The sequence below is a fragment of the Scatophagus argus genome, chromosome 16, assembly GCF_020382885.2.
Source record: "Scatophagus argus isolate fScaArg1 chromosome 16, fScaArg1.pri, whole genome shotgun sequence".
Classification (NCBI taxonomy): Eukaryota; Metazoa; Chordata; class Actinopteri; family Scatophagidae; genus Scatophagus; species Scatophagus argus.
Window position 1 is genome coordinate 20,650,574 of NC_058508.1, and position 27,434 is coordinate 20,678,007.

Below are 27,434 nucleotides of genomic sequence, written 5' to 3' on the forward strand. Positions count from 1 at the left end.
TTTTCATCTGCTCGTGCCAGGCCACACTAATGATGTAAAAATCCAAAATTTGCATTCTTTGCAACATTCATGCAAGTTGAAAATATACAACATCAGCCAAAAACAGTATTAAAAAAACAGGCTAGTCGCACAGCTTTGCAGAGTCTTGTGTAGTCTGAAATATACCGCTTTGCTTACAGAGTTTGGCTTTGTACGATTGTGTCCTAAAGCCTGTTTTGGCACAGGTTAATACCTGGAAAGATACACGCTGTATCCGTGTCCATCCACCTGCCTTAATTTCCCCTCCAATCTGTGCTGGACTGGATCCAATGGAGTTTGATGAACCTGAGCTGATTAAAAAGAGGGTTCAGGTGGTCTCCTAAACACAGTTGCTGAAGTAAAATATAACTTCCGGTTTCTGAACCCCCCAATGCGGTTACATAACAACATACCGTGACATTTAATTTCCAAAGAGGAGATTTATTCTGGACACTGCATTCCACAGTACACCGTCTGGACAGAGGTCACCTATGATCAAACATTCTCAAAACATCGGGAACATCGGATTGAATGCACGTTATGAAAGTGTTAATCACAGAAGGGCAGTAAACTCAACCGTTACGTCATGAAACTGTCGATGCTTGTCAAGAACATTTAGTTTGAACATAATAACTTGTTACGTTTAGCGCACAACATTGACACACACTGATAAAACCTCTACAACAGATATGCCAGTCAGACCCACATGAAGCCTTTTTGGTTTAAAGCAAAGTCTGAATGTGCTGAATCCATTCACAGTTCAAATAAAGATAACTTTTCCTTGTTTAATAGAAAAACGATGACCTTTGTGCATTATCGATGTCGCTGATAAGGCAGGTAAGCATTTAAATATTTTTTTTCATGGTCATTTTCTTGTGCCTGGATTAGGATTAGGATTACAACTTCAATCCTTATTTGATTGGCTTCGTGCTTTTGAGAAATAAAAAAACCCCAACAAAACAAACATCAGCATCTAATAACCCAAACAAATCCAGAACACACAGGCCGGACAAAGACAGACACATACATGTAAACACAGACACATACTGTACATGCAGTCTCTGATAAAATGTTTCATTTGCATTTGTGCATGTGGAAGGAGTCCATCCACTGGATCGAGATCAATATCACAAATTCACTGTTTTATCTTCTCTTTTTCTCTTAATATGAGTTTTGCATTCTGCTGCTCGTAGCCCGACTTAACCTGCCACCATCATAAAGATGTTCCCTGTACATTTACCAAAAATAAGACAAACAACATTGTACAGTACAAACACGCCATCGGCCCAGAGATGTGGGACCTGTTAAACATCTGACAGCAAAATACATCTAGCCTGTATGTACAAATGTACACTGATGCAGAGTAGAGTATGTCAAGGACATTCCAGGTATATAACCGTTAGGCACTAAAGGGTGTTTCAGTGTAGCTTGGACCACCTTTTTCCTCCGGACTGATCCAAAATAGACCCTGGCCTAAATCCTGTCGACCACGTGTTGGGAACGTGTGGTGAGCATAATCGAATTCACATTCCAAAACACTGTGTGTGTGTGTGTGTGTTTGTGTGCGTTTTGTTAAACAGTTGAGGTTAGTGGATATTAACTCTGTACACGTAAAGTCTCCTTTTTTGTTGTTTGTTTGTCAGAAAGTTCCTAAATTGATTCTGTCACTTGTACAAGATGCAGAATACCTCGTGTAATTTCAGTGAACTACACCAAAAACAGCCAATGTTGGTTCAACAGATTTTGCAGCTCTCCATACACAGTAGAAGCAAGATATTCAAAACATGCATTTCCACCAAAATGAACCAGCAAAATATGAAAATATATCATATTCATTCTAAGATCTCAATATGCTTCAATATCGGTATCTAAAATAAAGATAATATCAATAATCACACTTTTTTTTTTTGTTTGGTTCACTCAAACTGGAAAAGTGTCAATTGAAGCTAAACTAAACAATTCAAAATACATATAATTTGTCTAATAGTGTCAACTTTACAACAGGTAAACAGCAGAATATGTTAAATGGCATTCAATAAGCTAATGTTGGCTATGACAGGGTTACGACTTCAGAGGAACATGCTGGTACTTTGATCCGTTACTGTGTCCTGCACTCAGATTGTGTTAAGCATGAACGTTTGCTCCTGATATTCCAGTCAGAGGGAGGATGAGCAGACCTCGGTGGTCTGAACATGCACTGTCCCTGGATCAGTGAAATTTGAAGTGTTCTGCGGATGTTTCAATACTGAAGACAGAATGGCTGATCCCAGGTCAGGGTGGTCTATATGTCCATATCCACGGGTCGAACCTCGCCGGTTTTATTCTCCTTCACCCACAGCTCTCTGTCTTTGCTTGGATCCACGTTCTGCAGCAACTGGTCGACCGGTTCCACCATCTGGAGAACCACAAACAACAACACAATCCCATGAAACATCTGCATGTGTTCATTTAGTGTTAATACCTCATCAGGTTGGTTACAGAAGGGATGGCGATGACATCAGGTATGGACTTAAGACTGGAAACAGCTAGCTAGCATGCTAAACTAAAGCTAGCTTTAAAAAGAGAAGCTGCTTCTGTGAGGAACCTCTTTCTTTGGAAAGGTACCACCTCTGAGGACTTTGTCAGCCGGCACACAGAGACGTACCCTTTAAAGCCTTGTTAGATTGACAGGGTTCACCTCCCGAATAAGCAGAGTCTGGGTGGGCGTCTGAGTGATGACAGCGAGTCTGCTGGATGAAAGGCTGACAGAAGAAAACCTGGGGCTCGATCTGTCACAATGTCTACACTCACCGCACTGCCAGTTCCAGTCACTGTTACATCAACCAGTGGTTTGCTCACTTGTTGGCTCTTTGACTGGGTAACAGGGTAAATTATCCACTGTGCCAGTGGGGAGCAGGTGAATGCAAATAAACACCAATTTGAAGAGAAAACATGTAATTCTGAAGGGGATACTCAGTGTTCATATTACAACAGTTCCTGATGGAGAACGTAAACAGGAAGTTGTGCAGCGAGTGAGTTAGCTTAGCAGTGTGCAACAACTTTTATTGTTTTGGCAAATGAGCACCATTTAAAGCCGGCTGAATTAGCTGAATTCAAGTTGAAACACACATAAACAGATGTAAAAGAAAGCGTTCTTGTTCTCCCTGTAAAAGGTAAAAATATTGATGACTCATCTTGAACTCACGCATGTTGAATTAGACTTTGGGCTGTAAAATCAATAAAAATAAAATATTCCATTTTTTTTATTCCCAGTGTCTTCCACGATAGCACAAACAAAAAAATGCCATCTTAACATGCCTGACGTCTCACTTCCATATAAATATATCAAAATGGCAAACTGTCACAAAGCCATGTGTTTCAGTCATGATGACTTCCTGCCGCAGTCAGCATGAGGAGGTAACTTTGCATTGAGTTAAGGCTGGATTTAACCTCCACAGCATCTCTGTTTCTGATTAAAATCAAACTGTAGTGTAAAAGAAAAAGGAGCAGGAACTCACACTCTGATTAAACATGTCTGTTTCATGCCGCAGAGTCGTGTACTGGCGTAAATGCTGCTGAATCCACTCGATGCGTTCAACCTCCAGCTTCTCCAGCTCCTAAAGCGGGAGGAAGTCAGAAGTTCATGGTCACTAACACAGAGAAACTCTTAACCTTTTTTTATTGAACATACGAATGTTATTATTTCAGAATTGTTTCCATAAGCAGTTCTCATAAATTAAAGCTGAAAAAAAACAAAACTATTTGAAGTCTTCTGAGCTGTTGAAGACCTGAAGCAGAACGTTAGGATCGATCTGATCTTCATAGAGGAGGTTTTACCATGCAGGTGGTGACCATCTCTTCAAACCACTTGGACTGGGTTTGGTTGTACAGGTCCACGCAGCGCATCAGGTCGTCTCCTGCAGAAGGCAGACAGGAACAGGAAGTAGAGGTCAGAACTCAGTCTGTTCTGTCTGTCTGCTATTGGCAGTTGTATAATCTGTGGTGCACACGCAGCAGAAACCCTACAGGACCAGCAGGGGGCGCTCACACATCACTCCTGTTCAGTGCAACTTCGTGCTTCTGCTTCACTACTAATTTTCCTTTCCTGGTTACTTGTAGTGGAGAATTTTCACAGTGTGGTATTAGTACTTCATTTAAGTCATCCAAAAGAGGTAAAGCTCATAAAAAAGCTGTGGCTTCCAACCTCAGATTTATTAAGATCTGAATACTTGATCCACCACAACACTGCAAAATATTTCAGCTCTTCTAATCCTGACGCATAAATAAGTGTCAGACGGTGAAACGGAAACATCACCAAAGCTCGTTAATTCATTATTCATTCAGCGCAGGTAAAAACATGACTCTGTCTTTGGCGGCGAGCACAGTGAGCCGTGATGACATTCAGCCCAGCCTTGAGGTAGCAGAGTCGATCAGCAACACTTGGCTAACATCATTTAAATGTGTCCTATGGGCGATATTGATTAGTGCTGTGGACCGTGACTAATGTACTGAGAGAGATGACAAGTGAACTTCCTGTAGCACTGAAGCCACAGAACAATTACAGCATGGACTCGTGTTCTTCTTCTTCTCTGTGAAAAACGCTGTGCATCTTGGGTAGGATTTATGTCTTATTTTGCAATTAAACAAAACAAAGGTAAATTGACATCCCTTTGTGATAAATTCGAATCAAAAAATCTGTAAGATATTCAGTTGGGAAATAAGATTTTATGTCATATGCAGTAAAACTTCAGCAAAATACATCCAGTCTGTGGATGTCCAGTAAGACAAACATGAATTCATGTAAACAAAGGACGTCAGACTAACCGGCTGTTGGATTCAGCCTCATATTTACCGGACAGGGATCAAAATGTAATCAGTCATCTTATTTAAAGTTCAGCGAGAAAAGGAAAGATAAAAACACAAAACAAACTATTAATAATGAAAAACCGAACTAGCAGACTAAATTAAAGTTGTGTTGTCTAAACATGAGATGACTTTTAGTTTTTAGTGGGATTCTTCAGTTTTACAACAGCAGATGTTCACTTGTGTTTCCTTCTGTTTTTGAAAACCGTACGTTTTTCCGTGTGTCTCAGTGCATTATGTGGCGACCTCCTAACAGCTGTGCTTCAGGTGAACTTCCCACAGAGTTCATAGGAAAGTGCCTCAAACACGAGCTGCGACTGCGTCCTCTTTAAGCTCTGACTTCTGACCTGCTTGTGTGGATTTCCGCCGGGCCTTCTTTATGTCCTCCTCTGTCTTGTTGCTGAGTTTGATCTCCAGCTGCTGGGTCTTCACCTCCAGATCCTTCTGTCTGTCCGCCAGGGCTTTCCGGGCCTGCGTGGCGCGCGCACACACACACACACACACACACACACACACACACACACACACACACACACACACACACACACACACACACAGCAGGATGTTTGAACGTAGAAACAATGAGTCATTCAGTGTAATCCTCAGATTTACTGTACGTTCATCCGTTACAAGAGTCATTACAGCCTTTTCATGTTGGCTACTGACATTTGTGCTCTGATCCTGCTCTTGTCCTTTAATCTTTTCTTAATCCACATTATTGAGTCTTTCCTCTTCTTCTTATTCTTCCCAAGCTCACGTTGTGACAGTGTTTGAAAGGTAAACAGGCTAACTTTGACGCCTAAGTCCAGAAAACAGTCAGGAAACAACAACAGAGTTTGTTTATGGCTGGAAATCATTTTCACTGCTGGCATAATTGATAGAAGGTCAATTTTCTTTTGCATTTGAAGTTAATATAAATTGCAGGATGGTCTGAAAACCACATGCAATTAGATTGGCCAAACATCAGATGAGAATTTCGTGCCGCAGAGTCTAACCATAAATATGTAAATGCTTTCTTAAATAAATTTAAATTTTTAATTTCAATAAATGTGCCAGTATTATCGTTGTTAAGTTTGTGCATTGACAGGTTTTAGCTGCAGCAGCTCCACAGTAAGACTTTACTCCTCTACTTCATCTCTTTTATTATTACGTTCACAAGGAAGCCTGATTGGAAGTAGCCTTCCGTTTATTAAAATTGCTAAATGTTTTAACTTTAGTTTGGCTGAGGTGGAAATGCTGCTGCATCAACAAATAAATGCAGGACGTTAATGTAGCTTCCACTTTGACTGGAGCAGACACATCACCCACATCACGCCGCCTCCCACCGCAACACGCCTTCGTTTCACCAGAACATGTCCAAAGACAAACAGAAGAGACGAAAATAATGTGTGTGTCAGGGGAAACAAATTCACTCATTCATGATTTTAGGTGGGAAGCAACAACAGAGCAGGCAGCGGCATCAAGATGCACCAAGTGTAGGAGTTACTGAAGCTCTTATGTGATATTTCTGATGTCCACAAAAGTTGATGTTTCTCGAGCCAACTGTGTGACATTTGTGCACCGTTTGGAGGAAAACGTTGGCCAGTGAGGAGCGACGGGAAACAGATTCATTTGTACTTCACCACCACATAAGCCATTTGAAAAAGCATGTTGACTTAACCCACAGGTACGTGAGACTCAGTACCTTCTCCACACCTGCGTAGCGACTCGCCAGCTGCTTCCTGAGGTCGGCGATGTGATGATCATACTTTTTCAGGTCCTTCTTGAAGTTGTCGCCCCTGAACGTCAACAAGGGTTTTTCCACCTCAGTGTGGAGCTGTGAAAACAAGTCGCTCAGCTGTAATACTCCAGTTTTGGTCACATCTGATATCCCAGCTTATCTATCACATGTGCACCGAATGGAAAACAAAAATCAAGTGAATCTATGAGTATATTTGTGGGTAGTTCAGGCCAGGTGAAACAGCAGGTACATTTACCCACATTTACCTTGTTGTTTATGAAACATGGCTGCCAAAGCCTGTTTCGTGCCCTACAAAGTCACATCCATCACCACAAAGGGAGACAATTACACTTTTAATCTCCTTTTCTATTCCTCCCACCAAACACTTGTCCAATAATATGAAAAAGATGTTTTTTTTATGACACTCCAATAAACTACAAAGTGCCTGTCAGCAGTGTTGGCTCTCCACACTGAATAATAATCAAGTGCAAATGTCAAAACTAGACTATATAGACAAAAATGGAGCTTATCAGACAGAATGAGACAAAGCATGTGCAGCCGTGATAAGACGTCTCATTGGCTGTCTGGCCACGCACATACGAATCCTCTCCATCATCCATCTCCTCACCCGCCTCATAACGAAGTGTGGGCACTGGTGGAGCAGGGCAGAGCCTGCATGGCCCTGGCTGGGGGCTCGTCAGGACACGTAACTAATTAATTAGACAACAGAGGGCTTTGAAAAGCTCCGAGGCAGCTACTGCGTTATTTAAGGCTGCATCACAGGCCTGTGTGTGTTTTCTGCATGGCTGGTAATCGGACCGTGGACAGGTCATTTTCTTTGGTCAGCGCTGGCAAGGTTGAAGTAAACAAGCTCCATCGCCTCAGGATGCGGTCACACCAAGCGTCCGTTACTTCAGCTGATCGAAAACATAAAACACTTGACCTGAAGGTGCAGAAAATTACAAATCAAAGGCATCCACACAGGGATGAAAACAAAACAAAAAGTCCACTAAGATGTTTCAGACAAGCTTTAAATGTCATCTTAACTAGTTTTTTTTACATCTAAAATCTTTACAAGTTTATCAGTTTAGCGAGACAATATTCAAAATATTATAAAAAGACAGTTATGATTTAGCACAGCTGAATGTTTTCAGGTTTGCCAAAGCGTTTCACGTCATGTCTCACTTTTCATGTCACAGAAAAGCATAAAATGTAGAATTTAGACTTTTTAAAAGCAGTAAAACTATGAAGTGATCATCTGATTGGTTAAGGTTCGGTTAATATTTCTGTATTTAAACTGGCAATAGGCCAGCGTTAACGTATCATTATGACGTAAATGTGTTGTGTCCCTGTGGTTCCCCATAAGTCTCGCAGTCACTCAGGAATTCTGTCTGCCACAGCGGGCATGAAAGGCTGACCATTTCTATCTGCTTTCACGTCACCTGTAGACCAAATGAATGAATGAATCCATGCTTTTGTCCTGTTGATGTTTCTGAGGAAAACAGCAATCAATCCAGCAGCAGCAATACGCCACCGGCCACTTAGAAACACTTCAGGGTTTAAGCTGCACTTTAACTGATCCATTAATGATTGTCAGCTCTGCGTGAGATTTATGCTTTCATTTCCTCAGCAGATGTTACCTTGTTGGAGAACTTAAGGTGAACTTCAGCCTCATCGTGAAGACTCTTCTTCAGCTGAGTCCAGGCTTCTCCAAGAGTCCTGAGAAAAGATTGATGTCAAATAAAACGAGTCCTTAATCACCTTTAGTACACGACCAGAGAACATCCACACTGAACTGTACATGACTGGAATATTTCCGTTTAGTGGCATGTTATTTTACTCCACTACATATACATGCTAAGCAGTAGGAGTAAAGTCCTGGGTGTGACATCATGCTGAACAGCAGTTCGGTTTTAATGTTTTCAGAGTGCAGGTTGACTTTAGATTTTTACTTCCTTGACTCTGCACATTGCTGGACTTGGGTTTGTGTCCCTATTAGATTCGTTTTTAGGGCTTTAACCGAAATGTTCCGTTCTGATGAATTTCCAGAGATGGATAGCGACCAACCTCTACTGTTTCTCAAGCCGAATCAGATCTGCTCAAAGATTTCTGTGACATTTTGCCGACAGACGAACACGACAGAACACAGCCTTCAGTGACAGTAACAGTCTTTGATAGGCGCATCAAACACAAGAGTGTGGGAATAAGTCTCTTTTAAACCATCTGCAGACGCAGTCATTTTAATTACTAAACGTACTGTTTGCTAGCTTTCAAGCTTTGGAGCTGCACTCTGTTTGGTCTTATAGCCCCTGGTGACTGCACTCACCCTTCCTCCTGCAATGCCAGGGGACTTTGAGACAGCTTGGAGAGGTTCTTGGCATATTCTTCTTCAATCTTTATTCTGAAATACAAAAGAATCAAGATGTGAAACCCTGAGCTGCCAGGCGCAAAGTGAAGCAGTAACAGATAATTCCAGGGGTGCACCACAGCAGAATGCCAGAAACTTGGGCTAGCTTGGCTGCAGAGGCTGAAAGCCAAATGGCCCTGACCCTGCACATCAATAATCCCATTGTCCTCCAGCAGTATTTTACAAAACAGCACATTTTCACAACCGCTTCATTTGGGAGATGGAAATGAGATGGTGCTCATATTTGCCCTGAAGGCCATTCCGATAAGGTAGCCATGTTTGTGCCCTTTGTGACTTTTGACTTCCCCCACCGGGTCTCACATTTACCTTTCACACCTGAGTAAACCTGTCACCTAAAGAAGGTCACGAGGCCCATCCTTTTACTTCATGTTTGGATACTCGCAGCACCAAGCAACCCAGCGAAACAACACAGAAAGGTCAGCGGTGAATAGAAATCTGCTGGAAGGATTTGGGAGCGTAGTCAGAGAGGAATCCTCATTAACTTCCCACGACTCGGACCAGGATGTGAATGGAGCTTTGGTAGAATTAGGTGGAGCTAATTATATAGAGAGGCGTGAGATCGGATGTAAAAGTTTTAACTGCATCCCTAATTATTATTCCTGTTGCTTTTTGACAGCCTGTTTGAGATCTGTGCATTTCCTGCATCCTTAGCTGCTTTGTTGAGATCTTAATTATTGGGTGAAAGCCTGAATTGCAACCCTGAGCTGTGAGACAAAAACTCCTCCACCCTACAGATCCTTTTATAACTGAGCTTTCTATAGAGAGCATAGCGAGCAGCAGTAGGTTGTCCTTATTCCTTTGGATCACATTGTTAACTGCGGTGGTCGGTATGAGTCGGTTAGGAGACATGGTTCAGGCGCTACTTCCATCACTGCTAACAAAGCATGATAACAGGCGGGGTTTGTATGGGTGGGGTTCGTATGGTTTGTTGGTTCTGCAAGGCTGCAGCTGAGCTCTTCTCAGTTTTTATTTCTGTTTTACCTGAGCTTGTTTCATGTAACCGACCGACGAGCTACTCGCACAAAAAGATTTCTCCGTTTAGCAGCTCTGTGTCTGGCACTCATGTGAATTGATTAAACAAAACTGCTGTTGTTGTTCTGTTTTTGGTGTTAAAACAGCCTCATCTGAAACAGAACTGTTATTACCTCTCGTGGATGAACTCGGCCATCTCCTTCTGCATCTGTTTGCCCTTCAGCTGCTTCTGAAGAAGAACCTCGAAGCCCGCCACAGAGGTGGTCCCCTGGGGGTCTTTCTTGTCGGCCTGAGGAGGAGGAGGAGGAGGAGGAGGAGAAGAGGGCCATTCAGAAACAGCAGCAGACCAGTAAACACTCGGTTCGTGTGCAGAGCCTCCAGTAGCACCTCTTTGTTGTTTAGGTCTGAAAGCGTGTAGGGGTTTGTGAGAACGAGCTCTGAATGTGTGACTCACGCTCGCATGTCAAGCAGGACATGCGTTGGTGTGTGTGCGTCAATCACTGGATGGCTGGATGTGTGTTATGCGTGTGCGTTTTTCAGCAGGATCCAGCACTTTGTCTTGTTTGTGACAGGCCTGATGTGCGACTCCAGAGGTGCCAGATTTATTTCACACAGCAGGTCAGTGGACGTACAAAACATGACAAGCAAGCCGACATGACAGCCTGCGAACGAAGAGCCAAAGAGCAACGGGGGGAGGCTTCAGATTTCAGCCAGTTAGGCAGTCTGAAGGGTTTGAATCTAATTTAGGATGGAAATGTATGGAAAGTGAAAATTACAGGGGCCACTGGGGAGACACTTGAGGCAGGAGCATCACTGTGTTCGCGGAGAGGCCGGTCACCTGTGAGCCGCCTACGCCAACGCGGTATTTCTGTGCTACACGAGAAGCAAAAAGCATATTGACTGCTTTCTGTCAGTGAGTGCACTGTTTGGTCACATAACTTAATGTAAGCATTTAGCTTTTAACTGCACTTTACTTCTGCCGGTAAGGATTTGATCTGAAGGGTCAGCAAAACCTTCTGGAGCTTTTCTTGTAGGCGGGCAGTTGGATCAAACACACTTTTTCGGAGGCTGACAGCGATAATGAATATTTAAGAGGATTAAAAATCCTGCAATGACTGATAATAAGTACTGATACAAGTTTTGACAGCATCGAAAGAACTGAAGCTATGAAAACACTCAGGACTTCTTTTTCTTTTTGCAGTGGTATCAAAGAGATAATCTGGCATCATAACAACCTAGTTAACTCATAACATAAGATCTGAGTACTTCTTCCACCACTGTCGGCGTACAGACAGAACTGGTCCTGAATACGGGTTTCACAGCAGCACAATTCTCGATAGTTAGTCTGAAAAGTTCCTCATAACAAGCTTCACCAGTGGTATGAAATGAAACTTCCTGTCTCCTCCTTCCCAAGAAAAACCTCATTTTGATGTCTGAAGATAAGTGGCTTGTGATAAATGGGTCCATTAGAAGAACTGGTCACAATCTGAACTCACATGGACTCAGGACCTGTTGTTTCTGTGAACGGTTAAGAACACTGAGCTACATGGTTTTCAGAGGAGTACGTAAACTACTTCTGCCTCAGGTCTCTGTACACTCATCACCATCAAAACATCAGAAAGCAGGGTGATACTGTGATACTGTGGCTCCTGCAGTTTGGCAGAACTCACCCAGAAGTAGTCGCAGTAGCTCCATTCGTTGGGCTTCAGGAGCTGCTGCTCTGGACCTTCTCCAGGCAGAGGGAAGGTCACACAGTTGACCTGAAGCAAAAAGAGAGGAAATTCAGACATGGTAACACAGACAAACATCAGACCTGTGAGCCAAACTGTGACATCAGGAGTGGAGTCAAAATGACGTCTTTAAGGGAGCGTGGGAACAGGCTCCTGGTTTAATTTCATGCAGATGGGAGGAAAAAAAGGTCAGGAATGAGTAAACACACGAGTGTGGTGATGGTGACCATCCAGAAGGTGACCCATGGGCCTTCTGGGGGGGAGGGGAGTTCATGTGCACTCCAAAACAAAGAGAGACCACGAACCTCATCCACTGGAGAATATGTGGTGTTGCAGATCAACACCCAGGACTCAGCCTGAATACAGACTCCACGGTCCACAGCGTCTTCAATTACTCTCGGAGCTGCAATTATGTAATGTTCACCATCTGTGAGCCCTCCCTCCTGGCACTGACTGCACGATACCCTCTGTGCCGTGTCAAACGCTGCTGCAGACTACATGGGCATCCATACAGGATGCTTCACGCACAAACATACAAAAACACACTGAGTCACAGTGTGTACTGCATGAGCTCACCACTGTACTGCTGTCACACGGACTGAACAGAAACACGGAGGATTCACCAGCTGGCTCGGCTGAGCGGCTTCATTCTGCTACCTTTTAGAATTCAGATAAAGGTTCGACGGGAATCATTCAAAACGTGTTCACTCAGTCTCGGTGGATGCCAGTTTTGGTCATCAAAAAAATGGACAACTAATTTTTTGGCCACTTGGGGCAGCACATCAAGCCGCAAACACAACACTGACACGTATTAATACCATAGAAAGATAGCGAACAGTCACAGGGGACATTTTACTGCACTGACGTACGTTTACTTTTAGTACTTTAAGTACATTTTCCCGACTGAACTTGCATGCTGTTACTAATAAGAGAGTATTTGTGCAGTGTAGTGTTTTTTACTTGAGTAAGAGATCTGAATACTTCCTCCACCACTGCTGACCAAACCAATATCAACCATTTACCCCTTGGTGTACCATGATATCAGATACAATGAATTTTTTCTGGAAATATTTCGACTCAGTCAGTCCACGTGTGGCTGGAAAACAAAATGCTGAGAGAGGCAAAAAACGCTGCAGTACAGCAGAGTTATGATAGTTCTCACGTCCGTACTGTTCAAGAAAATAACTTTAATGTCAAAGTGCTGCGGCCTCACGGTGTGATTCATGACAGGAGGTGTGCAGTTTTGCATAACACTCCTGCCTTAAACGCTGAGTGTGAAGAAGCCGATGAGCACTGACCTCTTCGTTCTCTGCAGAGCCACCGTAGCACTCGATCCAAACGGCTTCCGATAAACAAACTTCAAAAACAGATGAGTAACACTCCTTCCCCGTTACATAATCACTCAGATCTAGAGGAAATGCTAACATGGCTACTAGCCAAACGGGCAACACATAAAGAAGCAAACACATTAACTCACAGCAACACTTTGGAACCTGAAGGAACCAAGGTGTGATTGACTGTGCCGACCAGTCACTTTGTTCATTTTCTGCCTCAGAGATCATACTGATTGTCAGCGGCACCAGATTTTCCATTACACCGACTCCACATCTATCATGACTGTTGTTTATCTGCCTTTCACATCCAGCAGAAAATGAGACCATTCATCTAAAGGACGGCTGTCTGGCTAACTTCTCCTTTATGGCTGCTTAGTGAGGTACTGCGGGAAGGGCTGGGAATCAAATATTAATATAGATTACCTTTGTGAGACAGTGTGTAATAAATCCCTCTGAGGGATGTGAAGTCCAGCTGTTGGGCTTCTTCCTGCTGTGCTGCCATGTTTTCCTTCTTGAATGTTTGAGCTCAGCACTAAACAAAGCTGCAGGCAACATGAAACAGCGCCAATTTGTTGAGTGAATTGGGACATTTTGTCCTCACTCAGCATTCATAAACATTAACTCTCATGAGAGTTTTGAATCCAGGCTGCAGGCAGTGGTTGCTTCATTTTAGTGTTTTTTTTTTTGTGTTTTTTTAAACTAGTTAATTTTTTTTATTTATTTTGCTTTGCTGAATGCAGGGGGAAAAAATCATGACGCCGTCAAAGAAAAAATGGCCCAAGAGAGAAAACAAAAATGGCTGAAGCGCAGTCGCTTCCTCCTTCTCTCACATCCATTTCTGAGCAAAAGATTTCAGCGAATGAGACTGTAGGATGCTCTGCTGCTGTTGCTAAGCGACAAATTACTTTAAAAGCCACACACACACACACACACCTTCCCATACCAAAACAATCTGAGACTTCCTCTCTGTTCCCACTGTTGGCTTTTCTTCCCTCCATTCCTTTCTTCTCTTCGCCAGAGACCAATCAGAACGCCCCATCCCAGTCCCGCCAGTGAAGCCACTCTCGCCGAGCCACCGAGCGCACGCAGCTCAGCAACAAGTCGACCTGCACGTGAATGAATGCTTAATAAGCTGGAAGACACGGAGGGCTGAAACGAGTGCATTTTGTTGTGATGGTGGAAGCTGAAGGTGAACACAAGGTTACACTCGTCTCGTATCTGATCATGTGTGAAGTCTCTGCGTCCTGTGAGGGTCTATTTTACCATCAGTCAGGGATGTGTGTATGTGTGTGTGCGCGTCTCCATGACAACTGTAGGGGGTTGTGTAATGTGAGGTGCACAGCGGTGGACAAAAAGATACCTATGTGGACTGACGTCATCCAGCCAGTGCTACAGCTTCACCACACACCTGGAGCTTCATCGTCTTCATCGGCTGCAGCAGCAGCAATGCTTCACATTCATCCCTGACTCTTGTTCACTCATTTTGTTCCGTTTACCTGCTCTAATTTTCATAAGTTCACTCTCCTCCTTAATCCTGTTCACTGGAAAAATTACTAACATATGAAAATTGTGTGAAAATGCTCCACTTTCATGCAAAGAAAAAAAATCAGAATCAGCAAAAGTCGGTAAAAATATACAATTCTGTAAAACCCAAAGATTAAAACTTGAAAACCGAGGCCTCACTTCAAGTTAAAATTAAATCCCAGAAGCCTCGGCTCTGCTCGCTCGTGTCGACGACACGTCGAGCCGTGAAAGGCCCTGCAAAGAGACAAGAGGAACAAAAATCAAACAGTACGTCTTCAGTGAATATCTGAATGGCTTCCCCCTCCAGTGTTTTCCATTTCAACGCCCATTAATCAGCGCTATTGCTTTTGTCACCATGGAAACTGGACTTGCTGCATCTCTTGCAGGTCTGCTGGGTTTTTCACAATGCTGATGGCTCCCGTGGCTGCAGCAGGTCAGCGAGCTCGCCGAGCGCAAAATCAGCCCCTGAGAGACACAAAACCACCTCAGTCCGTCTGTCTGTCCATCTGTCTGTCTGTCTCACCATCAACACGCTCGCCTTAACTCCTCCCACAGTCATCGTTTTGAGAGATTATATAACCAACCAAGGCTACCGTCATCTTAAGACACTTTACAACAAAAAAAAAAGGAATCACATTTAATTCCTGCTCTGACCACTGACTGGTGAAGCTCGGGGGGAGTTCCTCATGGTGCTCACTTTGCCAAAAGCTCTGTGACCTGCACTGCCCTGCAGATTAGATGTGGAGCCCTTCAAGGTAGAAAATTCATCACACTGAGCAACAACTCGATGACAAACACGCTCAGAGATCAAGATCTTTATCTGTCAGACTGAAGATGGCACCAGTCTAAAAATACCAGCAGTGGTCTGCGGGCTACTCGACCGGCGCCGTACTCTTCGCTCAAAACAGCGTCTTGATAGCGTTAATTTATCACTGACAGCCATCAAATCGATTCTATGGATCGAGGACAGTCAGTCAGTGAGATGGACATGAGTATAAGACCGCTGGACGGCTTCTTCATTCAGATTAATATGGTTTCCGACATGCAGGGAAGCCCCGTGCTACTCCAGCAGAACCCATAACGATGTGAGATGCAAGCCTGATGTCAACAGATGACAGGAAAGAGAGACACGAACTTATTGTCTGGCACATGAGGAGCCTCGCAGACGCTCAGAGGATGGACACAGAGGGACAACAGGAAGACGGAGGGAGAGGAAGAAGAAGAAGAGGAGGAGGAGGAGGAATAAGTTGTGGAGCTTGTGGGTACTCACAGTGATCTTGGTCTCCTTGACCTCCTTGATGTGCCTCTTGGCTGGCGAAACCGAGCCGGGGGGCTGCGGGGCGAGACAGGAGGGATCATCAAAACTCTCCTCAGTGTCGAAGCTCGCTTCCATCATCATCTCCCTCTCACCTCCTCCTGCTTCTCTATTCTGGGAAAGCCTCACTCTCTCCTCTCTCTCCTCTCTCTCTGTCTTTCCCTCCACGCACCGAGCCTGCCTTCAGTCTCACAAGCTACAGAGTGTGTGGAGAGGAGTCTCGTTGCAGGGGGGTGGGGGTGTGTGGCGTCAGGGAGGGAGGGTGAGGGGGGGGGGGGGGTGTTGTAGGGGAGTGTGTGGCGGCTGCGGAAGCGTGACGAAGTCTAGCCTCCGGTTAAGCTGCTGTCATACGAGTTTTGAGGTTGAAGGCTGCGAGGAGATGGATGCTGCCTGCGAAGGGCTCTGCAGTCCCCCCTCACCCCACCCCCAACTCACTCCACCTCACCTCCACCCCTCACCCAACGATGTCCACGCACAGAGGGGGAGAGAGAGAGAGAGAGAGCAGTGAGCCAGTTCATGGATGGAGATGCTGGAGCGCAAAAAGCTGAGGATGCGAAGAAAAAAGGGGCATAAAGAGAAAGGACAGAGGGAGTAAAGAGAGTAAGAGAAGGGGGAGGAGGAGGATTTATTTACATGATCCCTGCCACACCTCCCTCCCCTGAGAGGCAGATAGTGAGGGAGGAGGGAGCAGCAGTGGTGGAGGTGCTGGGGGTTGGTGTGATGGAAATGGTCCAATGATGATCTTTAAAAAAGTAATTACGACTGGGAGGCAAACGGGTGGCGGGGGGGGAGGGAGCGAGCAGGAGGGAAAACAGGCAGCCAATGAGACGCAGCCTCTTGATTGTGTGTTTATATGTTGGAAGAAATGTGCGCTTAACACCATCGACGGGGCTTTAACACCGACGCTGAGGAGAGACTGCATGTTAACTGTGCGTTTATGTGTGCTCAATGAGACACTCTTGTTTACAGTAAGCACCCGTGTGCAGGGCGGCGGCCGCCACATCGTTGTCTTCGTGTGATTCACCCGAGGCTTCAAACACAAACTGTTTGCAGAGCGGAGCAGCTAAGAAGCCCTCAAACCTGGTCCAACAACACCATCACAGCTACAGCAAACCCCACGAAGGAGCATAATCGCATTCTCACCTTCGCTGCACAGAACATGGCGGCGGACGCCACAGTCCCCGTCCAGGTTTCCTGATCCGCGGGCCCCAGTGCTCTCAGTGTGAGCTTAGACTGTCTTGGATGGCCTCCCTTGCAAAGCTGACAAATTCTGACAGGAGGAATCCAAATCTCAGCTGCCCATATGGCCCAGCTGTCCGTCCATTGATATTCTCCTGTGTGATCATGACACGCTATGCCCTCATCTGACTCGCAATTAGTCACGTGGGTTGGCATGTAACTGAAGTTGGCCCGGGTTCATCAGAGCTGCGGGCGCGGCCCTGCTTTCACTGGGCAGAGCGCGGCAGCTTTAAGCCATGGAAACACTGATATGATAAAGTGAAGTGATGAGGGGAAGCTCCGAGCGTGGCCACGGCGGAGGGCGAACTGCTTGAACCGTTGTTCACTTTAACGTATCATTATGCAGTAAATGTTGATTGCACAATGTGACAGACTAGTCAACAGCGTTAAGACCGGTTCCTTATGGACCTCACATTCTCTCTGCGACGAAATCACCAGGGGAAGTTGAATTTGTTGGTCAGTCAACAACTTGACTGATCTGAATTCATAACAGCAAACAGCCACTATATAACATTCGTCCAGATGTGAGGCCTCATTCCAAACCTCTTGCTAAGCAGCGTCTTTTGCACATACCTGTTTGCTGGTGGTGGGTTTCCTCAGAGCGACATCAGCACTGGTCTTTGTGCTGCTGTGGCATCCGTTGGCTGAACACAAACAAGTAAGAAATGACACGAACTTTTGTGCAGTTACAAAAAATGAGCAGGTGTTAAGTGAATCGAGACTTAGCTGCAGCCTAAAAGTCACTTCTTACTGATCGTTTGATATTTGACATCCTAATGTTGGTGCTTCCAAGCTGTGGTTTGCATTTTCAGAGCAGACAAGCACAGATTTGTTCTCCTTCACACCAAAATTATGACTAATTTAGAGGGAATTTGAGGTCAGGATGGGTATTTGTTGAGATTCAGATACCTAAAATGCACATCCTCTTCCCTGATCCGCATATGAACACATACTGAAGGAAAGCCATTAATGAGGCCGACCCTGAGGGGCTCAAAGCTCTGCAACAACATCCCTGACTTCATTCCTATTGGCTCTTAACGGTTCTTCATCGCCCGTGATTCATGGGCTGTCTGCTCGCTGCATATCAAATCGTCTCATCTCCAGCTGAAGGTAAACACGTGAGTCCGGCAGACCGTGACCCCTGAAGCTGTGGATGCTTGTCGAACCAGGACCGCAGACCCGCCTGCGGGAAAAACCAGGTGACTCCTGAAATAGCAATGGAGCTCACTTCTCAAGGAGTGATGAGAAATCTGCAGACCTTCGCTGACCTCTTGTTAAAGACCAATAGAGCTGCAACTGACCTGAGTAGTCCATTAGAAATTATATTCAGCCAGCTAGCTGGTTAGCATGCTAACCTCAGTGGACACCTCTGCAATGCAACTCAGTGCTTGAGTAACGAGGCTGCTCAGATCTGAACCTGGCCTTCATTAAACTCTCTAAGGAGGATCACATTTGTCTGGTTGAATGCTGACAAACTCCCCTGCAGCTGACAGCCTCCCTGCTTGTTTTCTTTTCTTTTTTTTTCTCCTGTTAGTGTATTTGGGCCACGTGCCAGCAGAAAGAAGAAAACCATCTGCTATCTGCTAAGATGTCGTTAGTGAAGATGCTGGCAGCCAGAAAACATGATAAGCCAGTCATTAAGAAAACGTAGGATTTCCTCCAGTAGTGCTAAATTAAAATGTAGGACACAGCAGAGAAATGTTTTACAAGGGATTTGTCACAGGGTTTTTCAAACCTTTTGGGAAAATGAGACTAAAGTCTCTTGGAAATTTAGCATGATTAGTTATTGTGTCAGTTAAAGTCCTCAGCTGAGGGAAACTGCTCTGAGGATAACAAGCAGATTACTGCTGCAGATGACTGATTGCCAGCATGCTTAATCTGTCTGACATGTTGAAAAATGTTGAAAAATTAAATCATGACCCGCAGCTCCGAGTGAAATCAATCTTCATAGAAAGAGCAATTTACCCCGTGAATTCAGCTATCATAACTCTGTTCGGCCGCATTCCTTCGGCGTCTGTTTGCGACGCTGCTGTTTGGTTCTCTACATGTTTAGAAATGGATGGCTGAGAAGATAAAGGCTCAGTTTTACCATATGGTGATGAGTTGTGTCGTGCCAGCGGTCTCTGTGGGGCCTCAGCTGACGAGGAGGGACGACGCCATGTTGTCTCTGGAACCATGCAAACAACAGGAAGGAAGACAGTTGGAAGAAAAAAACAAAAGGAAAACGTGGCACAATTTCACAGAAGAAGCAAAATCTGCAAACTCACATTCCTCATTAGAAACTTCTCAACTTCTGATCGTGTCATGAAGTGAACATCAAAACCACAAGGTTTTGTTAGCTGCGCTGACAGAACGCTACGAGCAAATACTCTGACACACGAGTGAAAGTTTCACCGTCGTCAGGTTTACTTCTGTCTGCAGTGATGAAGGAAGTGTTCAGATCCTCACCACCAACACCACACATTACAAACCAAAGTCCTGCATATATACTGTTACTTAAAAGCAGACACTGCAGGCAAAATTTTCACAATTCGTGTCCTCTCAAAATGATTTTTTTATTGCCATTCTCTGAGAAAGAAATCTCCACCTCGTTCACGTCAGTAACACAGTCTTCATTCCACAGCGGCAGTGATTATATTCCTTTACAACCCCCTCAACACGGCAGCTTGTCATGAACATCCATGTCCTCCACAGGACAAACCTTTTCCATCCTTCATGAGCTGTTTTCTCAGCTCCAGCCTTCTTGCCTGTATTGATCCTCCACAAACTCCCTGTGCTGGACTTTCGGTCTTTTCAAACGTGTTTTTCTGTGTCGTATGTCCTCATCAGTCCCATTTATGTGCAGTAAATTTTCAAACTTTTCTGAAAATCGTTCAGAACAGAAACAAAAATTGTCTAACTTTGTTGTCCCAGAACTTCAGGTGAGGGCGAGTTAAACTTTATTTTCTGAAAAAAAAGTTTACCTCGTCCATCTTTAAAATTTCCTTTGGGGGAAAACAATTTCTGCTGGATAATTTTCAAGTTTCAAGTGTGTGTTTAAGCTGTCTGTCACTTGTAATCACAAATCATTCCACTCGGCAGAGCAGGAAGTCCTTTATGCTGTGACAGCTGAGGGTGAATCAGCGTCACTGCATGATGAGCTGCCTCTTCATCAGCTTCATCAGCACACGCTTTGCCGTTATGATGTTGGCAGGAGCTCGAAGCACAAACGTACAAATGTGTGTGGATGGACAGCAGAAAGTCAAGAACCGTGGAAACGCGTTCATGTGCACGTCACAGTGTCAAACACAGCCACTAAATGTAAGCGCGATGTGCATTAATCACATGTCAAATACTGAATCAGGTCTCACTTTCTTCTCCTTACTGCAAAGTTTTGGTTCAAAAGACTTGGAAGCTGTGAAGCTATGCACAAAGCCTGGCCAGAATAACTTGTTCAATTTGTACATTTCATGAGTATCATATGAACATTTCTGCAATGCAGCGCACCTGAGCTGACTTACAGGTGAGGAGGAGGGCTGCCAGGCATAGGACTGCTGTTCAAGACCACTTCAGCATCACAGGGTAATTTCAGCATTTTGCAGCTGAACCTTTGTGGCAGTAAAACCTGGTATTTTAAGTGAAAACCCTGTCTCTTACCATCCTCTCTGGACTTCATCTGATCTCTGCCGTGTCTTTTGACACAGTTAGCATGTTGTTTTGGGGGAAGTGGCTGAAACCGTCTCGGCAGATCAGTTTGTAAGCTCGCCACAGGCAGATTATAAATTGCTTCTTGTTTCCATCATATCAACAGCTACTTATTGCTAACAAATTATCACACACAATCACATTTTTTAAGCCTCACTTCGTCCTAGTAAAGCTTTCTCATCACTCCAAATCCCACTGTCATATTTACAACTCCAAAGGGATTAAATGGAGGGATTTCAGCTGATCCTCGTTTGTGCACCTCCTCAATGAAAAGACTAAAAACAACAAGCATCTTTCTAATAAACACTCTAATGAACACTGGCAGCTCGGTGGCAGCCTTCTGAAGCTCATTCAAACAGCAAACTTTCACAAAGTAAAAAGTGACTGCGGCACCATATGGCAGCCGAATGTAAAAATAGCTTTTGGGAGGTTTTTCTTCTGCTGTGTGTGTGTGTGTGTGTGTGTGCTGCCTCAGTGCAGTTACTGCCACAGTTGCTGTTGATGCAGCCTCGCTCTGTCTCGTGGGATCTTGTCCCAATCCCTCTGGATTTCCTCCCATGTGAGGTGTGAAACTGGCACGCCACAAAGCAGATGTTTGTGAAAGGTCACCTGCCCTCCTCTGTGTTAACGTACCTCATCAGCGTCTCGTTAGGCAGCAGCAGACACACACACTCATCTCTCTCCACCTCCGAATCAGCACATCGCACCGGCTGAGGCCTCACATTTAAGATAATCAGATTAAAGTGGATCGAATCTGCAGGATTGTGTTCACATGAATGGGCTGCTGAGACACGACGATGGGGAGGAATGATAATGAGTCCTCATCGTTCACAGCACTGAGGCAGTGAGGACTGAACGCCACCGTAAGCAAAGCAAACTAAAAGACGAGGAGGTGATGCTGACATCAATAGCTCAATAACTTTCCATCCCTCTAACATGCAATGGCAATTTTTTAAAAAATATATCATGTTATGGGAACATCAAGGAAGACACGAACAGCAGAAGCAGCATCTTTCTCTTCTTCTTCTTCTTCTTCTTCAGTGTGTAAAGCTTTAAGTGAGTTTTATGTTTACTACGTCAGCTCGGTCAGAAAACTTGTTTCCATCCTGTTGAACCACTTTGGTCTGACTCTGATATGACAAAACACAATCATCTCTTCTGAGGCTGAGGCTGCTTCACGTCTTCAGGTGTGGCTCCTACCTTTACTGCAGCTGTTGACGTAGTACCTCAGTCCCTCAGGTGAGGTGTAGCTCCTCCACCCTGGGGGAAGCGGTCCAATGTCAGTCTCCTCCCTGGGTGCAGCAGAGCTCACAGGCTTCTGCCATAAACAAACACTCATTTCACTGCCACATAAAGATTAAGCATGTTTCCTTCCTGTTGGACATTATCAGACAAAACTGGGGCTTCAGATTCACAAAAACAACAAATTAGTGCATAAACAAGACAACAGCCCTGAAATGGACGTGAGACTCTTTCGCCACCAAATATACAGTATAATGTTATAAGAATCATAGGAGACATTTTACTGCATGCAATACTGTTAATACTTTGTGTACAATTTCCTGATTACAGGCACAATTTTCAATGCAGAACTTTCACTCATGATTACTGAATACTGCGGTTGCATCCATAAATGAAGATGTTCTGCATCCTGGTTTAATGTGGACATTAACCACGAGGACCCTGAAGACGGACAGTTTAATTCATCCTGTGTGAGCGAACGCTGCGTAAAAAAAGGCAGTAATGGGATTCTGCTGCCTCATTAACGTTAGTGTAACGTTACAAAGCATTTCCACCAGCTTGCACATACAGTAAGTGTGACTGTAGGAGCTGTGACAGCCTCTGCAGTAAGTGATGCTATTATCATCAAATTCACATTTTGCTTTTCAGCAGCGCTCAGTTGCTAAATAATGATGTTATTCATATGGTGAAATACGATCCTCCAAATGGATAAATAATGATAAACACTCGCTCCACCTTATCAGCAGTCCCCAGGAGCCTCCACCACACACTATTATAGCCATACAGCCTGCTCACACTGTACGCTGGGCTAGAAATTACTGCAGTGTGCTTTACAAGGGGGGGAATAAAAACCCCAAACCTTTTTTTCATGATCTGCAAGGATCGCTGGCTGGCTGTTCATTTTCAGACGCAGCCGTGCATGGCCTGCTCGGATCTGTGCTGAATCTGACAGAAGGCCGGCCGAACTTCAGGACGGAGCCCTCCAATCAGACACCCGAGGGGAGGAGGTGGGCGGGGGCGACACAAATGGGGAGATTATTAGCAGGATGATAAAGGAGTCATATCATGTTCTTCTGGCTGGCGTGGGCGACAGGGCAGCGTAGGTGTGTGAAGCCGATTGATGTGTAACATTAAAGGGACTCGTTGGATCTTTTCCATCTCTGCTGCTGGTTTGAGTTTGTGGACGCCATGTGTTAGCTGCTGAATTCACACAGATGAGACGTTCGCTGCACAGAAATGATAAGTGACTTCCTCTCCTGACAGCTAACAGTGACACATGTACTGTGAGCTGGGAAACAAATGTGCAGCCCTAATCGTGAGACTTAACCTTCACTCTTCGCCGTCGCTTGGGTTGTGTGCTTCTCATCAGACAAAATATTCATGTTGACAAGTCTGCATAACTGAATGACAGTGAGGCTGTCGTAACTGCAAACACACCCACAGCGACTATGCTAACGTGGTCATGTTAAAACATATGATACTTACTATCTTAGTTTAGCATGTTAGCATATGTTTGCTAATAAGAACTAAAGACAGCTGAGGCTGCTGGGATTGTGATCTGTGCTGGAAGCATTTGGATGAAAGACAAACAAACCGATGAAGAGAAATTTTGACTTGATGGTGGCGTTAAATGAAAGGCTCCATTTGAGGGGAGAAAATGAGTTATTTTAGGGCAAAACGCGATCTTTTCCTAATCCTAACCAGACCTTGAGCACAGCAGTGTCAGAGCATGAAATTAAATCCTAAAGAAACATAAAGTTTCAGCCTATCAAATGGGACGTTTCAACATAAAAATGTCCGGTTGGCAGAAGCTTACAGAGCCAACATTTATTCTGGCGATTGGGTTGTAGATGCCAGTGGTGTGAAGTGCGTTTCCCCCGGCACCATAAGAAGGTCAAACTGCCTCCTGTCTCATTAGAATTGGCCTTAAACTGCACAGCTAAAGCAGGAGAGTTTCGTGTTAACTCGAAGGAGAGAAGGTTCAAGCGCTCACAGTACATTTCTTTCACTCGCAAGCAGAATCACTGAATTCCTGCAGGTTTGCTGAGTGGCCCAAAGGTTTAAAGATAAGCCGTCGTTGTTATTTCACACAGGGAGAAATGCAGCTGACTGCTATCTAAGCTTTTTTATGGAAACTCTTAAAAACACAGACACACACACACAGATCTATGAGAGATCCCTGCCAAATCCCACAATCCTCTGGGGTGCCGCTCCCAACGTAACCCTGACACCAGCATCTCCACTCCTGTTAGCTCAGCTCTCTCTGGATAGGAGGAAACTAACACGACAGGCTGTGTCCGCCTCCCGCAGACGTCTCGCTGCCTCCTCATGAGGCCCGACAGCGAAAGAAAAGAGAGCGTTGAGATCCCTTCCTACCTGCAAAATGAGATTAATGAACCTCCAGTCTCTCATGGTGGTGCAGGAAAAGCTGATGTTTACATTTTTGTGCCTTTTGTCCACCATCTTTGCACCTTATTCACAGGCTTGTATAATTTAAAAACAGCTCAGCGGAGGTCCTTTTCATGCAGGAGAAGAGAAACGGGACATCTCAGAGCAGTTTCTCATTAGCATAAATATGTTCTGGAATCTGGATGCACTCTATATCTTAATTTGCCCCCCTCCAAAAAAAACAAAAGCATCAAAGCATTTCAGACGCCCACAACAAAAGCTGATGGTTTGTTTGTTCCTCAGGGCGACTGCAGAGTAGTTTCAAACAACAATTATAAAAAAACAAGAGGAGGCCTTATAGAAGAACGTACAGCCATGCTGGATGCTGATAAAAAAAATAATAATAAAATACAGGACGTGGCTTTTATTCCCTCTGAGGCTAAAGCACATAGCAGCATACAGCATCAGTCAGCCTTGGCTTTTGCTCCTCCAGGTGAGGCAGCATGCGGCATCTTAAAACTAAATGTTAAAGATAGTGACAGCTGTGCTCGGCAGGACATGCTGCTCTTTAGAGGAAATAAAAGGTGCAAATGAAAGGATTGAGACTGAGAGGCTGCAGTGGGTGGTGGAGCTGAAAATGTCCATGGTATTCGGAAAATTTGGAAAATATTCATGTTCTCTCATCGCAAACTTTCATCATGAATCAACCTGAAGAAGCTGGAGGAAAAACATGCTTCGTACTTTTTAAACAATAAAGAAGGCTGAAAAGGCTTTAAACAGTGAATATTTCTGAATATCTGCCTCATTTACTGGTAAAGATACAGAAACAGATAAAACTAAACACAAAGTCCGACATCTCTTTTATGTTAAAGTATTGGCTTTAATTACTCTGCTTGATATGGACACAAGCTGCTCACTCTTTAAGTAACACAAAAGGAAATTAAAAGAAGTTTCTTACCATCCTGCTGAGCTGCAGAAATGTATCAGCCAGCCAGCCACTGGAAATATGACCAAAGAGACAGAAGGGATTATTGGATCTCATTACTGTCCAAAATGATGGAGAGGCTGCTGGGTCACGGCTCAGGACACAGAGGAAATGGAGACACTGAATATCTTTCAAGCTAAGCGGCATTTATTTTTTTCCATGTGTTAAAAACTGAAAGGGCTGGCAGACAGACATGCTTTTGGTTTTGAGTGGCGCAGGACGTTTTCTATGAGCCTTTGTGGAGCCGAAATGTCCAGCGGTTCTCGCTCAAAAGAGGACACTGTCAGACAGAGCTGTGATGTGCTGGGACACAACAAGGACCTTTCTGTCTCGCCTCCTTTTTCTTCTTCTGTTAAGTCGAACCGACCCTGCATATAGCGAGTGTCAGCCTGCTCGTACTCACTTCCAACAGATGAGGTCTGTTTCTCTCAGGAGAATGAGGCCACTTGTGGGTACACTGCAGGGCCGGGACAGGCCCTCAGGGGCCAGAAGCAAGATTTTGGAGCTGCAGTTTCACTTTCCAGCATGCAGATGTGCAGTTAACTACAGTTCACGGCAAATAAAGGAGTTACGAACAATGACAAGTGCAACAAAAAGCATAAAAATGTTATTCAAGCTTTAAGATACATTCCTTGGTTTTCTTATGGTGCCTCAAAAATTTGTCTGCACTTGTTGCAATTCTAGAATTTGTAAAAACTGGAATTTATGGCAAAATGACAAAGTGTATGATGGCCCCAAACAGCACAATGCAGAGTCTCTAAGACCTACAGTCATTTAAGCCCCACATATTAAGATTTCATTTCGTATTGTTTGAAATGTTTACTGACTAAAAATCTGCACCCCAAAATCTGCATTCACTTTTACAATCACAGGATCCACTAAATTTATTTGTTAGAATTGCTTGTTCCCCTCAGTAATAATGAGGAAAATGAAAATTAAAAAAATAAATTGCTGCTGGGTATTATTAGATATGAAACACAACAGAGCTGGTGATGGTGATCAAAGTAACGCTGACAGCTCTTATTTTCACTGTTTCACTGCTTCTTCTTCTTTCGTTCTGTGGCGCCGATCAAACATCATCACACACAGTCCCGCTTTCTTCCTTTTTCCTGTGGTATTTGATGTGTTACCTTTTATATCCTACTTTTCCTCACATTAAAATAAAATTAAATAATAATAATAATGATGACGATGATGATGATGATGATGATGATGATGATGAGAAAATCAGGGCTGAAGGCCAAAGATAATTCACATTTTTGACTGAAACAAAACAAAACACCACATGGTCATCCAGCCAATCAAACACGCAAAGGTGTAGCTTCCTGTTGGGTCTTAACTCGTTTTTAACTCGCTTAACTCGAACAGCAGAATCCTCTCCTCGCCCGTGACAAGTCGTGTTGTGCCTTCTGAAAAGCCCTCTGAAGCCTCAGGCCGACTCTGCTGCACCGGGAGGCAAAATGGGTCAACATCACTGTCTTTACATTGGCCTAATTCCTCTAATGGATTTCCCATTCGGCTGCAAAATAAACACATCAGAAACAACAAAAAGGTGCTGGATCACAACACTCCAGAAATAATTCAATTCACAATCCGCTAACATTTAGTGTTAAGGCTCACATGTGAGGGACTGTGAGATGTTAGTCTCAGTATGTGAAGAGTAACTTATTCATCACTCGTCCTCTTTTTGCATTATTTTCACACAGAATGTGGATCAATAAATTCATCAGAACATCGTTTGCATGTTTCTCTGATGTGTGTTTTCTCCTCCTCATTCTGTCACTGCTGCACAAAGTAGCTTTGTTAAAAGAAAGAGACAAAAAAAGAGGGAAGAATGAGGTTATTTTTGTCACACTGTCCATTTTTTTATGTGGATCAAAAACAGTTGGATGTCTCACTGGAAACCAGAATCCTAGAAGAGATCTGAAATGAATGACTTTTACATCTTCGAGACAAAAACGAGCCATGTGAAGGCGAGACGAGGGAAGCAAAAACATACAAGGTTTTCTAACT

At 44.2% G+C, this 27,434-nt stretch overlaps 1 protein-coding gene across 3 annotated transcripts; it reads right to left on the reverse strand.

Moving 5' to 3' along the window:
• Window positions 1-25,986, reverse strand: gas7a (growth arrest-specific 7a). Of its 3 annotated transcripts, none has more exons than XM_046416168.1 (14): window positions 25,395-25,976; window positions 22,007-22,124; window positions 19,212-19,289; window positions 17,696-17,766; window positions 15,839-15,901; window positions 11,651-11,740; window positions 10,154-10,269; window positions 8,907-8,981; window positions 8,221-8,299; window positions 6,545-6,676; window positions 5,208-5,331; window positions 3,835-3,914; window positions 3,516-3,614; window positions 1-2,413 (listed from the first exon to the last, which is right to left on the reverse strand). In XM_046416168.1, the coding sequence occupies exons 1-14, from the start codon at window positions 25,566-25,568 to the stop codon at window positions 2,300-2,302; spliced, it is 1,413 nt and encodes a 470-aa protein (XP_046272124.1). In that variant the 5' UTR covers window positions 25,569-25,976; the 3' UTR covers window positions 1-2,299. The 3 variants fall into 3 exon arrangements, 2 of the variants coding, with proteins under 2 accessions (XP_046272124.1, XP_046272126.1); XR_006845718.1 differs by having other exon boundaries at window positions 2,374-2,413; window positions 6,556-6,676; window positions 25,395-25,986; XM_046416170.1 differs by lacking the exons at window positions 17,696-17,766; window positions 19,212-19,289; window positions 22,007-22,124; window positions 25,395-25,976 and having other exon boundaries at window positions 3-2,413; window positions 15,839-16,905.
• Window positions 25,987-27,434: the final 1,448 nt, after the last annotated feature.

Coding starts and splice junctions, on each gene's coding strand:
- gas7a (XM_046416168.1), bottom strand. CDS start 25,568: ATGCCGCTTAGCTTGAAAGATATTCAGTGTCTCCATTTCCTCTGTGTC. Junction 6,677..8,220: donor ACCTTAAGTTCTCCAACAAG/GTAACATCTGCT, acceptor TTGTTTTCACAG/CTCCACACTGAGGTGGAAAA. Junction 2,414..3,515: donor CAGACATGTTTAATCAGAGT/GTGAGTTCCTGC, acceptor GTGGTTCTCCAG/ATGGTGGAACCGGTCGACCA.